At 42.5% G+C, this 13755-nt stretch overlaps 1 protein-coding gene across 1 annotated transcript in view; it reads left to right on the top strand.

Moving 5' to 3' along the window:
- The window catches only part of LOC104576563 (CDK5 and ABL1 enzyme substrate 1), a gene marked incomplete at its 3' end in the record, with an annotated part of 45552 nt that extends 34046 nt beyond the window's left edge, over positions 1-11506 (top strand). Inside the window, exons 4-7 of the mRNA XM_088521400.1 lie at positions 152-229; positions 8901-9000; positions 10401-10557; positions 11403-11506. Of these exons, the coding sequence (XP_088377526.1) occupies positions 152-229; positions 8901-9000; positions 10401-10557; positions 11403-11506 (439 nt within the window). The remainder of the gene's footprint in view (positions 1-151; positions 230-8900; positions 9001-10400; positions 10558-11402) is intronic.
- Between the last annotated feature and the right edge of the window lie 2249 nt (positions 11507-13755).

The raw sequence follows: 13755 nt of genomic DNA, 5'->3' as shown, positions 1-13755 counted from the left end.
TGTCACGCATTAAAAAGAAGAGGGAGAAATTGTCAATGGTAGAAGTTTGTGATTACAAATTCCTTGATGATAACGTCTGTTGCTTTGCATATTGTGGTGGGATTTTTAAATTTTAGTCTTTGATCTTTTTTTATTTTCTTTTATATTTTAGAATAGTCCTTATCAGCAGCAGAAGATCCTTCTGTAGCATATTTTCAGTGCTGCCATATCGAGACTGTACCCAAGTCGGGTATGTATATTTATACACATACTATGTAGTCTGTCTGGGTAAGCATATAGAACTGAGTATGGACAACACTGTGACCAAGGCTGATGCTTTTAAATATCTGCTCCAAGAAAAGAGAAATGCACTTAGAAATGTTTGCCTTGTGGGACGTGACCAGGTTCAAACTACAGTTTTGATTCCCCAATGTATTTTTTTGGTGTTCTTGTATCTTAAATTACTAAATTGGAGAAGCATCCCCATCGATGTTCTGTATGCTCTGTATGTTCTATAATTTTATTGTGCTTTTAGCCATCACTGAGATCATTGAGTAAAACGCCCTGGATCCAACCGGGAGGCGCAGTCTCGCAGCCCAGCTCGCTGCAGGCGCGCTCAGAGGTGCGGGGCAAGCGAAGGCAGGGCAGCGTCACCCCAGGCCTGGGGCACAGGGCTCGGTGGCCACCTCGGCTGCCCACGAGCTCGCCAAACAGCCAAGGAGCTGTGTGGGCCTTTGGTTGGGTTGGACTCAGCGCCTGCAGGGAAAGGCAGCAAAGCAGCATCTGGAGGCAGCTGGTTTGGAAAATTTGGGGGAAACGTTCAGCTGGTAGGATGGGGCTGGTTTGAGTAAGATCCATGACTCATCCCAAGTCAAACTGATCCAGCGCGAAAAGGAGGAATTTGACTCACTGTTTTCAGCCATTTATTTTGTTTTGGAGGATTATTTGCCACAAGCTGCTCATGCCTCAGTAACTTAAAGCGAGAGAGATTATTTTTAATCTGCAAAGGAAGGAGGTATCTCATGGGAAAGTTGGCTTGCTCTTCTGTCTCCTACAGTAATTTTTTAAATGGGGGGGACACATCAGGCAAATTCTTGACAGGCTGTCAGCTTCGTTCTTTCTTCTTTGGTGCATCGTCATTCATTTATGGTCACTGCCCTCTGGAAATTGCCACTTCATTGAAAATTGAATGTATTCTGTAAGGCTGGTGGCTGGTCATATGTTCTAAATTACGCCAGTAATGAGCCCAACAGCAAACCTAAATATTATTTCAATATGTAATGGCTTGCATCACAAGAAGGGCACAGAATGAGAAGGTAGAAAGTGCCAGTACACAGCAATCCAGCCCCATTCCCTGTGTCAAAAATCCAAGATTTTCGAAATGCCCTCTGTCTTCCAGCCTGATGTAAATTTTTTTAGCTTATCATAGAATCATACAATTACTAGGGTTGGAAAAGACCTTCAAGATCATGAAGTCCAGCCATAAATCCAGCACCACCAGGCCTGCTAAACCATGTCCCTAAGTGCCTCATCTACATAGTTCTTGAGCACTGCTAGAGATGGTGACTCCGCCACTTCCCTGGGCAGCCTGTTCCAAAGCTTCACCACTCTTTCCATATAGAAATTTTTCCTAATATCCAGCCTGAGCCTCCCCTGCTGCAACTTGAGGCCATTTACTCTTGTCCTATCGGCAGTTATTCTGGAGAAGAGATCGACCCCCGCCTCACTACAACCTCCTTTCAGGCAGTTGTGGAGAGCTATAAGGTCTCCCCTGAGCCTGCTTTTCTCCAGACCGAATGACCCCAGCTCCCTCAGCCGCTCCTCACAAGGTCTGCGCTCCAGCCCCTGCACCAGCTTCGTAGCCCTCCTTTTGGACTCAACTACAGCACCTCCATGTCCTTTGTGTAGTGAGGTTCCCAAAACTGACCACAGTATTCGAGGCATGGCCTCACCAGCGCCAAGTGCAAGGGATAGTAATACAAAACTTTAGCGCAAGGGGGAAGGGGAGAATTAACATCTAGATCCATAGGATTTTGAGATGATCTGTCTCTGGCTGAAATCACTGGGAAGTATTTTTGTGCATCTGAGCCAAAATTTCTATTCTCCAGGACTAGGTACATTCAGATTGCCTACATCTTTGCTCGTGGCATGATGGCAGGTGCAGCTACCCTGTCTCTGTGGCCAGGAGTAGGGTCATGGGCAGGACTGGAGCTTCCTTTTTACTCCCACATGCAGATCATCAGAATCACTATATGAGAAGATGTATCCAGGTGAAAACAATGTAAGGAAGATTATGCTGCAAGGTCACCTGTAGCGCCTTCATGATTCAGCTACGCTGATAGTATTGGCAAACTACTTGGGATCAATGGCTTTGGTTTGGCTTAAATGAAATATAACGTTACTGCATGATGCACAGTTTAGTGTTCAGGCAGTTCAAGGGCTGTCATGGGTACATGGGTACATGTGGTACTGCAGAATCAGCCTAGCATTTGTTAACTCTTCTCTTAATTTACTAGAAATATTCTTTGTGGCTACACAGATATTTATGATGTGGATTTTTCCGCTGAACAAAGCCTTGCTCACCTGTGAAGCACATAGAATCGTAGAATGCTTAAGGTCGGAAGGCATCTCTAGAGGTCATCTAGTCCAACCCCCCTGCACACGCAGGGTCACCTAGAACACGTGGCACAGGACTGTGCCCAAGCGAGTTTTGAAGATCTGCTGTTAAAACACAGAGATTTTGTAGTACCATTTGCAAATGAAACTCATGCAACAGGAAATGCAACCATGACCATTGCACCTTTCTTGCCCTGGTGGAAAGATGCTTGTGCTTTATAAGAATTATTTCTCCACTCCTTTCTCACCATTCATTGATACTGTGCTCTATATACGTGTTGACACTGCAGTATTCTTTCATAACACTTTCAAATTGTAAGTATCATGCATAATATTATGCTAATACTAATCTGTTGAGTTCTTCTTTGCTACTTAAATATAGTCCTCCAAGGGCTAGCAGAGCTACTTTGCAATGGAACTGGATTTGTGGTGCAGCATCCGCTGTACCCTCCCTAGCAGCAGATGGGAAATAATTCCCATCTCCTGCTGCAGATCAGCAGAGCCAGGGCAGCGACTGCTGTTGTCAGAGGTGCACGTTGGGTCCCTCCTGAGCCGCCCTTTGCCAAAGGGCGCATTGTGATGGGCGAAGCCGGCAGTAAATAGAGCTGAGCCTTGAGGTTGCTGCTCCTCGAGAGAGGCAGGAAATGCCCTAGGTCTCTCTGAAAATAATCTAGTTTTTGCCAGTATTTTAAGGTGCCTACCTAAAAGTTTTCTGAAAAGGAGAGGAGAATGTAGGTTATCACTGTTAAAAGGGAGGAAAAGGTTATGTCTTCTCCCCAGGCAGAAAAGCTAGGGAAGTTGGTTGGTTCTGCAGTTCTGTTGTTTCAATTTTTTTTTCTTTGATGGACATCATTCTGCTTCTCAATTTAAAAACAGGGTTTTGAAAAGATTTTTGTTGTCGCTGTTTATTTGTTTTTGTATTAATAACAAATATTGGGCATTTATTTTTATTCACAGATTGAAATTGTACCTACTACAATTTTATATTATTTTGTGAATTTTCATGAAACTGTTAAGAGCTTCCAATGTCCTATAAGGGAGATTAATCTAAAAGACTAGAGGAAGGAGCAGAACCAACGGCGTCACATAGATGTGGCACTGGAACACATTTGGTTTTTGATTCAACTGTCACTCATTGGGGCAGAAGTGGATGAGTGTTCCTGGGGCTGGAGGCAGTGTGTGAAAGTAGGAAAATCCAGAGCATCAAACAGGAAAATCTAGAGCATTGAATAGTGCATGGCCTTATAAAACCGGCCAGCTCACCTGATGTTTTATTTTTCACAGCATTGAATTCATAAAGAGGTTAGAGACTTGCCTGCAGTGTCACTGCTGAGTGTTGCTCGCTGACATGAATATAGGAATTTATCTTACTAAACTCGCTGGTAGTTAAAGGAAATAATGCAAGTAATTGCGTGGATCGAAGCATGGGCATTCAATGGTTCTTCTGCAGTAAAGCACTGAGCAGTAAGATAGAAAGGATTTGTGTTCTTTTCTGAAGTGCTGCAAATGAGGTTCATCCAGTTTTTACAGCTGAATCCTCATTGAAATAAACTTTGCCCACTGAAGGGCTTGGTGGAAGCACCAATGAGTTCAGTGATGGCAAGAAGGAAACCTTTTCAGTGCTCTCGTGCCAAGTAACACGTCACTGCAGTGCCCAGGGCATCAGCCGGCCAGGCGCTGGCACTGGCTGCAGAGCGGGGCACAACGAAACCATTAGGTGAGTTTGACCACCACGGTCAGTGAGCTTGGCAGGCCAGGTAAGAGGTGCTACTGTGGATGCAGAAAATTGGAAACATTTAAAGGAGAAATGAGAGCTTCAAAATTGCCCTTTGGATTGTAAAAAAGGGCACACAGTGAAGCAGGACACTGTTCTGACTTGTTACCAAGTTTCTTGCTATTCTCCCCCAGTGGATTTTTGCACACGAGGCAATTTTGATTAAATCATCACTCGGATGCATTTCCTGGGCATTTATCATTTCAGAGACTTTGGGAATAATAACTATCTATTTTTAGCATATAACAGGGAATGCTTTTCTTTACCATTGCCCACATTCCTTGCTACTACCCAGTACCCTCCTCTCTCCCAACCAGAACAAAAAGCATAAACAAGTGCATATTGCCTTTACAGAAAGATAGATAAATCCAGATTGTTCTCATGCAAGAGGGCATTTCAGACCAAATAATCTAATGTATAAATTTTACAGAGCCATCGTAAGATGCTCACTCTTTGGTGAGGTTCATGAATCCCCCCAGAGTAATACCTTTTAATTTTGAGCTTTTTCTCCCTGTTGGGCAAAACGTCAAAACAAGAGTTGACATGTTGATACCTGAATAGAGGGAGAGAAAAACATAAAAAAGGATACGGGCCCATTAGAGGAGTCTTTCCACCAGTCTCTCCACCTCCTTTCCCTGTAAATTGCAGATAGAGTTGTTGTTCCAGCAATCATGGTGGCAATTAGGGTCTGAAAACAAAGATCAATTAAAGCGGGCAGCCTTAATCAGTGTTGCCAATGGGAGAAACGCTCTGGGCTGGCTGGCAGCACATCCCTTCCAAAACTCTCATTTTCCTTGTCCCCATAAACAGAGGCAGCAGTAAAAATTATTTGCAGCAAGGAATAAGGACAGAATTTTCTCTTGATGTCTCATGAGCTGCCTTAGTAGTTAGGAATCACTAAGCATAAAATACAGCCACAAAAGATCACATCTCTAAATAACAGTTATCAGATCCCTTTTGCAATAAGTTGAAAGGATTTTTTTTTAATGTGTCTAGAAATCTATTTAATATTTAATTGACTCCTAAATTATTCACAGGTTAAAGTGTTCAACTGTTGCTGTCATTTAAAGAGCAAGTGCCCAGCAGGAATCTTGCACGAGGCCTTATACGTTTGGTTTATTAAAGAAATGTTACACTTCCAAAGCTACTAATATCCAATTTATATTCTGTTAATTCATGCTTGACTAATAAAATGCACAGGCTGATGTATCCTGTTTTTATTCTTGTTTATTCAATACTCCAGGTAAAGGTAGAATTCAGGTAAAATAGTCATTATTCAACAGTAAATTTGCATTCACAATTTAACACAGTTCTTGTTCCAGAACAGTTAGGGGCAGAAACTTTTTTTTGTTTTCTTCAGTCTCAAGTAACTGAAATGATCGGCTTAGTTCTGAGCGTGGCTTTTGACACCTCTCAGCAGCATGCGTTGTGGAAATGGGATGCACAAATAGGATGTCTAGAGTCTGGCATGCATGTGAACCAAGGTAACTCCCCAAACTCTGTGGGGAAGTGGGTTCTATTTTTTTCACTCCCAAGGAAATGTCATTCTGATCTTGTCGTTTCCTTAAGCTTTCCTTGCTCAGATAAATTGAAGGTTGCTAAATTAAATTCCCATGATTTATTTTATTTTTTTGGCATCTTCTCAAATTCTCCTTTTTTTTTAATGCTTTTGGAAAATAAATCCCAGGAAAGTCAAAATTGAGGAAAAGAAGTAAATTTTTTCTTTGCTAAAAGTCCTCTTTGGCAAGGACTATCTTTTCTACTCTGTGTTTTTTCAACACCCTGTATTGATGGACACTGGTTTACGTAGCAACTTGGTGCTACAGTAATATGAAGTACTTAAACTTAGTTTGACACCTTTTGAAGTGCCCGTCCTCCAGCTGGTGCCTCCTCCACGCAGCCCACTGACCACAGAGGGGTCGAGTCTTGGAGGTCTTGATGGCGGCGCCTGGCTCTGCGGCAGCCCTTTCCACGCTGTCCCTGCCCCCAAAACCGCCCTGGCAGTTTCCCGGGCATGACTTGCCTGTTAGGTAGATAGACAAGCCAACACATATTCCCACTCCTGCCTAGCTGCTCTCAGAAACCTTTCGGGGTCCCCAAAGTTGCATGAAGAAGGGGCTGTTTTGGGATTCCTGCAGCAGCAGGATTGCAGCCCCTGGCCTTGCTCTTCCAGGCAGAGGAGCTCCCTGAGCACCCAGGGGATGCTCTGTTTTCACTTTGCCACCAATGACAGTTCCCACAAGAGCAACCATAACCTGACTTCGCTTGCATTCCAGAAAGGGGGATGATGATTACTAGTATTATTTAGCTGGCTCACTCAGCAGATACCCCAGAACAGCTTCTCCTAGGCAAAATTCATTAACTTCTTTGTAATAGGAATGGGGGAAAAAATCAAATTTTGCCCTGCAAAAGCTTGATTTGCTGTTGGTCCTAGTAACAGGCAACACAAAACAATGAAGTGAAATAGCTTAGGGATTGCAGGTTCACCAGGATCTTTCAGTGGTGTAAGGAGGATCCCTATAAACTAGCATGATCTTTCACGTTTATACACCCCTGAGAAACAGTACACGTGTTTTGAACGAGTTGTCCTCAGGAAAGTGAATTAAATTCTCTCCGTTTTGAGGACAGTGAGTTTCTTCGCAGGCAGTGATACTTCATTACTCGGTTTTACAAGCCCAGTGGTCACTTGCTGCCTACACATGCTGAGCTTTCCCTCCAGAGCAGGCTTGCGCTTGCCGCTGACCCTGCTCCTCTGCTCCAAAGAGCCCGTTTCTCTTCAGTCCCCAGCATGGCTCCTTGCTGAGAAGCTGCTGTGCTCAGTTGTCCCAGGGTGCCGGCTTTGCCTTTGAGGCGGTGGCAAAGTTCTCTCTGCTCTCATGTCTCCTATTGACTGCACGGAGAGTCCTCTCCGGGACTTGTTTTCATAGGCACAGTGCCCTTATTTCCTAGTGTGTGTCTGTAGGATTTTGCGGGGAGGAAGCTAACTTATGCTGATATTATTTCAGATATTTCATATTTTTGTTTTGATTTGGGGGGCTTTTTCAATTGTGTATTCTGTTTCTTAGTTAAGGCCTACTGAAATAATTATTGCTTAATATTTTTCTCCATAAAAAATAGTTACCTGAAGAATGTTCTGCACAGGAACAGAGAGACTAACCTGATGCTTCTGGTAGATGGATGTTTTTACATGATTATTTTTTCAACCTCTTAGTAATTTGCTATCAGGAAACAGAATGATAATGTGGCATTGTGCTAAATGAATCCCAGTCAGGAAATCAAGAGGACATTGTTTGTATTAAACTCTTGATCCGGTATTTTCCTTTGTCACAGGAATATGTTTTCCAGCAGATAGATATGTTGGATTTATTTTTTTCCGAAGTAAGATAGATGGTTTCTTAGGAACTCCTTTGTTTCCATTTTTCAAAGAAATAAAGTAAATGACAGGTTGCAAACTGAATAAAGGGAAATGGGATATGCAAAGAGAAAATGCAAAAGAGGCTAGTCCAGCCATCAAGGGAGGAGAATGCAGGATGCCTGTGCCTAGGGTTTAGTGTCAGCCTCTCTCACGTGATGACACTGGATTTGAGATAAAAACTTGCAGGCCGTGATGCAGTGAAGCTCTTCAGCACCTTTTTATACTTAAGTAATCTGAACAAACTGAAGTTGTTGTTCCTGTTGAAACCAGCTGGATCACACGCACCTAGAAATGATGCTGGAATGAGGGTAAGCAAAACCTCGTTCAAGCAGAGATGATTGAGTATATGCTTAATTTAAATTGCAGGCACAGTGTTTAAGCACACCCTTGGACCTAAGTGCTTATCAGCCAGCAAAATATCACAAGATAAATTTTTCTGGAGCTGCAAAGATTCATTACTTTTGGAGCACAAATTCACTTATAGTCTTTTTTTACCTTCACTGTCATCTCAATTCTGGGGCTAAAGCATGGGCTTCAGCCTGATTCTCTTTGATATGTCATTTAAGTGTAAAACACCAAAGGGATCAGTCCTCTGAAAATAAATACCCAAGTTTCTGTCCGCAGGTGATGGAAGGAAAGCAGGATTCCTGTTGATGGCCTCAAGGAGCAGAGCCTCACCACTTGGCCTGAAACACCCTGCGGTGCTTAGATGAGCAGCAATCCCTGCCGGCAGCTTCCCCAGGCGCTATTCCGCTTGAGAAGGGTGGATGTGTTAGAGAGATAAAGTGTTTAGGCAAGGTCACTGGGTCCCACCTGAAGTTTATATGATTCCTGGTTCCCTCCTACTTCTAAATTCTGTCTGGTTATTAGGAACTGATTTTTGCACCATGAGTGGAAGATGAAGTGCAACCTAGCAAAAATTTGGGTTTTTATGTAACTTAGAGCGATGGAGTATTTTAAACAGCACAGCACTGCCTGTAGGATGCATTTGGATCCAAATACGCTTGGATTATCACTGTTACCTTATTTCAGCTTCAGTATTTAAGGTGTGTGCATTAAAAGATGTCTCTGCTTCTCAGAAGAAAAGGGTGCTGACCTCTGGGTTTTGTTCTGCAGGGATGTGAAGTTGGACGGAGGACGTCAGTGCCATTCTGCAGGAGTGTGTCTGAAAGAAATAATTGGGCTTGAAGGTGTGGAGCTGGGAGCGGATGGGAAGGTGGGAATTCCTCAGTTCCTCGTCTGCTGATACCATGCGATAAGGGAAAAACATGATGTAACTGGTGACAGATATTTATATCCATCATCTATATATGCCATCTATATATGAAAATAAATTGCAGTGTGTAGTACACCACAGTAGTTAAAGCAGAATGTGTAAAAATTATAAATAAAATGAGCACAAATGTAAGAGGACTGTCCAACCTGTCAGTGCAAACCACTTTGTTTCCTTGAAGAAATCCACCTCTGACAACACTCAGAATCACACAGCATTCCCCTGGCTCTGGGTATCACTGCAGAGCATATTGGCAGCAGCTTGAAAATAATTTCTGGTAATAGTTACAAGCGGTAATTTCATTTGCTTTCACTTTTATTTAATAAAACAAACTTTACAGTGTATTTGTCCAAAAGAGCAAAAACACGCTAGTACTAACCTGATGAGTATTTCAAAATCTGCGAGTGCACTCATTTGAATAGAAAAAGTAATTGTGAATCTTCAGGCAAAATGATTCATTTTCAGCAAATATATAGAAGAGATTTGATTTCATTCATAAATGAAAGCCTTTTGGCTGAAATCCTAATTCATTTTTTACAGTTTATTCATCCAGTCTCCTATCATTTATTTGTTTTAAGATCCTGGGCCTGTGCTGCTAGGCAGTGCATGCTCACCTAGCCAAGTGACAGGCCAGACAACAGGCTGAAAATTACTGAGGGCAATCTGCCCACTTTTGTATAAAGTAGAGCTCACACCTTTTATTTGATACCTGTTCGGACCTGCTCATAAATCAGTCTCGGGGCTGGCACTTTTTTTTTTTTCAGTATAAAGAAAACAAACCTATGAGAAGCAAGGCATAGTTTACTTCTGTCCAAGTGTGCAAGGAGAAAATTGGTGCAACCTTTAAAAATATTTTTGTCACAATATTCGTGCAAACGTAGTCCACGTTGGTAGGTAGCAGATGATCTCCAGCAACCGCTGCTGTAGACGAGTACCCCTCATATGGCACCAGACTTTACCAAGTCTTGAAACAGAAAAAGACGAGATAAATGCTCAAGTTCAGGTAGTGCTGAAGACCAAAGACCAAACTGAAATGTTTTTAAGCGGGCTTCTTGCGTAGGATTTTATAAGTCCAGTATATTAACATTTATATGTGTGTTTGCTGTTTTATTTTGTCTAAAATATGAATGTATTTGAAAAAATCTTTTGTGCGTGGATGAACTGACTACACTGCAGCAGACACAGGAGATTGATGTTCAGCTGTGCCTAATTATCAAATCTAAAAAAAAAAAAAATTCTTCACTAATTTAGCTTCCCTTTCAAACTGGGAGGCACAGAATGAATCGTGTTGTGCCTGAGCTGGGCTGAGAGTAACTGCCTGTTCGCTCTGAATTTCTTTCTAGACGGTTTCTTACACGCAGTTCTTGTTTCCCACGAACGCCCTGGGCGCACGGAGGAACACCATCGACTCCACCTCGTCCTTCTCGCAGTTCCGCAACGCCAGCCATCGCAGCCTCTCTTTGGCAAGAGCTAACAGCACCCAAGGGAGCATCGATGCAGGTAGCTTATTAAGCAGCTTGTTTTAATATCCTTGCAGGCCCTTGTGAGAGGCAGTTATTGGAAGTTACAGCCCCTTTAACCCCTTTTTTGCTCAACGTAAGCAGAACGTCGTCTCTAGCTGATGTTGCACGTTGTACAGATGTTGGGGTGTCTTTTACAACGTTGTTCTGTGTTTTTCTAGCCACACTGGCTTGCGCCTCATGGAAAGTTAATTAAACAAGATTGCTGTTCCTCTGACGTATGGCTCATCGTTGCCCTGCTTTGCTATGGAAAATATACAGCAACAACAGGCAGTCATAAGCTGGAAGTGTAAACCATGCCCGTGACCTTCATTAGAACAGGAAGAGCTGTATTTACAGAACCAGGCACAAAACATTAGCCAAAACCCTATGCACTGAGGATATTTTGGCATGTTAATTGCAATACATGAAAGCATTTGCATAAGCAGATGAAAACTTGTTGCTGTGCTTAGAAGTCAGGAATACTTTTCTGCTCACTTTTCTGTCATGTGGACATGGCAGCGTATATGGAATCACATTAATCTGGCAGACTTATAGCCTGTGGCTTAATTAGGGATTTTTATATAATTTTGCAGTTTTCTAGGTGAACAGTTTTGCAGTTCCATTTCACAGTTACTAGATAGCTCATAAGCTGTAGGTTCTGTATATCTTTGCAAATTATTTTATTATAGAAAGAGTTAGAGTTGGATTAATCAAAATCTTCACACTCTTTCAAAAATCCTGCATGGATTGTGCATTACCTGTGAACTTGTTTGCCAGGTATATTAAGTCTAGAAATTTCTTGATGGAATGAATTCCTTTCTTATACATGCTATTGTCTTACAGGTAGCGAACTGGGAGACTATGTTGAATATGATCCAAATCTTCTAGATGATCCTCAATGGCCCTGTGGCAAACATAAACGGGTTTTAATATTCCCTTCGTATATGGTAAGTGATATGCGAACCTACGTGTACCATGGGTTAGTTTTGCTAACAGTGTTTAAAACGTTGAGTTGTATTTGGCTCTATTTTAAGAGGATTTTTTTTTTAATCTACTAATAACAGTTGTTTGGAATACTTTGCTCTAAATGACAGTTACTTACTGGGACATGTAAAAACAAACTCATGGAGGTATTACAAAAGTAAATGCTTTTATTACTGCCCTATTTCATAAATGTTTTAGATGAAAGACTTGTTCAAACAATGCATTCATTGTCGTTCATTCAAAGGAAAGTTTTTACTTCCTCTAATTGGCAATCCCTACCAAATGGGAGGACACCCATTAGGGTGTTTCTAAAGTTCTGACATTGCATTGTGTTTTGGTGCTTATCATTCATTCATCAGGACAGAACTTCAGTGTCTAGCAGAGTCTTTGTTTCCCAAATGTTTGCTTCACCATGGAACAGTCTTTCCTTTAATTGCAACAATTACTGGCAAAGCCTATATGTTTTTCACTCTATCCAGTGCTCATAACTGTACAGTACAGACTCATGACTGTTCTCTTACCTGAGCCCTGACTCAGTATGTTGTGTGGTGAGGTGTCTGTAGCCTTTTTTAAGTTGTTTCAAGTGTTTAGAATTCAGCGTACTTTTTTGGCAGAAATTTTGCAAGATGTAGTACAGTCGTGTGTTATCTACCTGAATTATATATCCGAAGTAATAGCAAGGTAGCTGGGGCAAAGCTAATTCTTTTTCAGAGTGATGACTTGGTACTTTTATCTATATTCAAATAGGATAGGATTTGAAATATTGATAAAATAATTGGTCCAAAAGATTATTCATGGCTTCTTTTAAGTCAGAGCATGCCATGAAGATACTACTTAAGAAACTACTAATGTATATAGAGACACAGCCTGTGTAGCTTATCTTCTGCCCGCCACGCTGGTCTTTATTTGCTGATAGTGTTCTTGAGTGCCCCTTCTTCAAGAGGATATGGTTTATGCTCTTTGTTTGGAGGCACATGGCCGTGCTGGCAGGAATTTGGCGCCTCTTGCACAGAAAGGCTTCCCTGAGCTCTGTGGCTGCATGGGGGTTGGATATTCAAGCAGCAATTTACTTTCAGACAGTTCCACTTGTAGGATTGGCAAGCTAGGATGTTTTGTAGAATTTTTGACCCGCAACGTGCCTGCCCTCCATGGCAGGTAGGTCTGGAGGGGAGAATATTTGTTAGCTTTGGATATGGTTATTGCTCTGGGCGTGGAACTGTACTGATGGCCTCTAAAATGAACCTAGTTTTAGCCCTTGCCGCTGTGTTTCCAGCCTTCCTCGGGCTGCAAATCTGAGTCCTCTAAGATCCCCTGAAGGCTTCAATCCCTTTGCAAGGTGGGCTTGGAGGTGGTCACGGTGGGGTGAGCCAAAATAAGGCAGCCAGGACAGCTGGTGAGTGGGTGTTTGATGCCCTAACTCATTTGCTTTGTCCATCTTAAGTCATCTGTAGTATTTTGATGGCCACATTTGGGGTTTCTTTGCAGTGAAGCTCGCCGGGGTTTTCCATTTGGTAGAGGTGTGACTAGGTATTTTTAAGGGGACGAATGGACTTCAAGGGTAATTATTAAAACCAATGTTGTTGTTTGTCTAGAACATATCTTCCAGAAATGCAATGAGAGGGTTCTTCCCGCTTTTCCATTTTCTCGAGGTTGACTATGGAAAAATGCATTATTTCACACTGTGTTTGTTTTATGCTCAGCTTGGGCTTCCAGACATCACTGCTTAGGGCTGCCTTCTCTCCCTCCGAAAGGAGGCTAAGTGCTGAGTGTCTGTTCTGGATGGGAATAAGTGGCTCCTACCAGGGCTCCCTTGTCCAGGGTTCAAGGCTGTGGCCAGCGCCTGGGTGGAAGCAGCTGGCCGTGGTGCAGCAGCATGGAGCTACACAGTCTACAGAACGCAGGAAAGGGATTTGTCCTTCACGGCCTTGCTGAGGAACTGCACCAGGCACCAATGCACGCTTTCCATGGAGAAGGGGAAAAAAGAGCAGTGTTGCAGGGCTCCCGGTGTTTAAACAGGTTTTGAAACTTGGGCTGCAAGTGAGGCGAATTTATGCATTGAGCTGCTTAATGGCTACTCTGGAAACTTTTTCTGCATTGATTTTTCCTTTCCTGATTCAGCCAGTGTTCCCCCTCCCTGCAGTCCAACATCTGCAACAGCAGCAGTGAAGTAGGCTGCAATTTCAAGTCATTTTCTTTCTGAATATTAAAAATA

This window comes from Tinamus guttatus, unplaced genomic scaffold, assembly GCF_059628265.1.
Source record: "Tinamus guttatus ecotype Peru unplaced genomic scaffold, ASM5962826v1 Tinamus_guttatus_pri_ptg000122l, whole genome shotgun sequence".
In the NCBI taxonomy this organism is placed as follows: domain Eukaryota; kingdom Metazoa; phylum Chordata; class Aves; order Tinamiformes; family Tinamidae; genus Tinamus; species Tinamus guttatus.
This window is presented reverse-complemented; position numbering and strand designations above follow the sequence as displayed.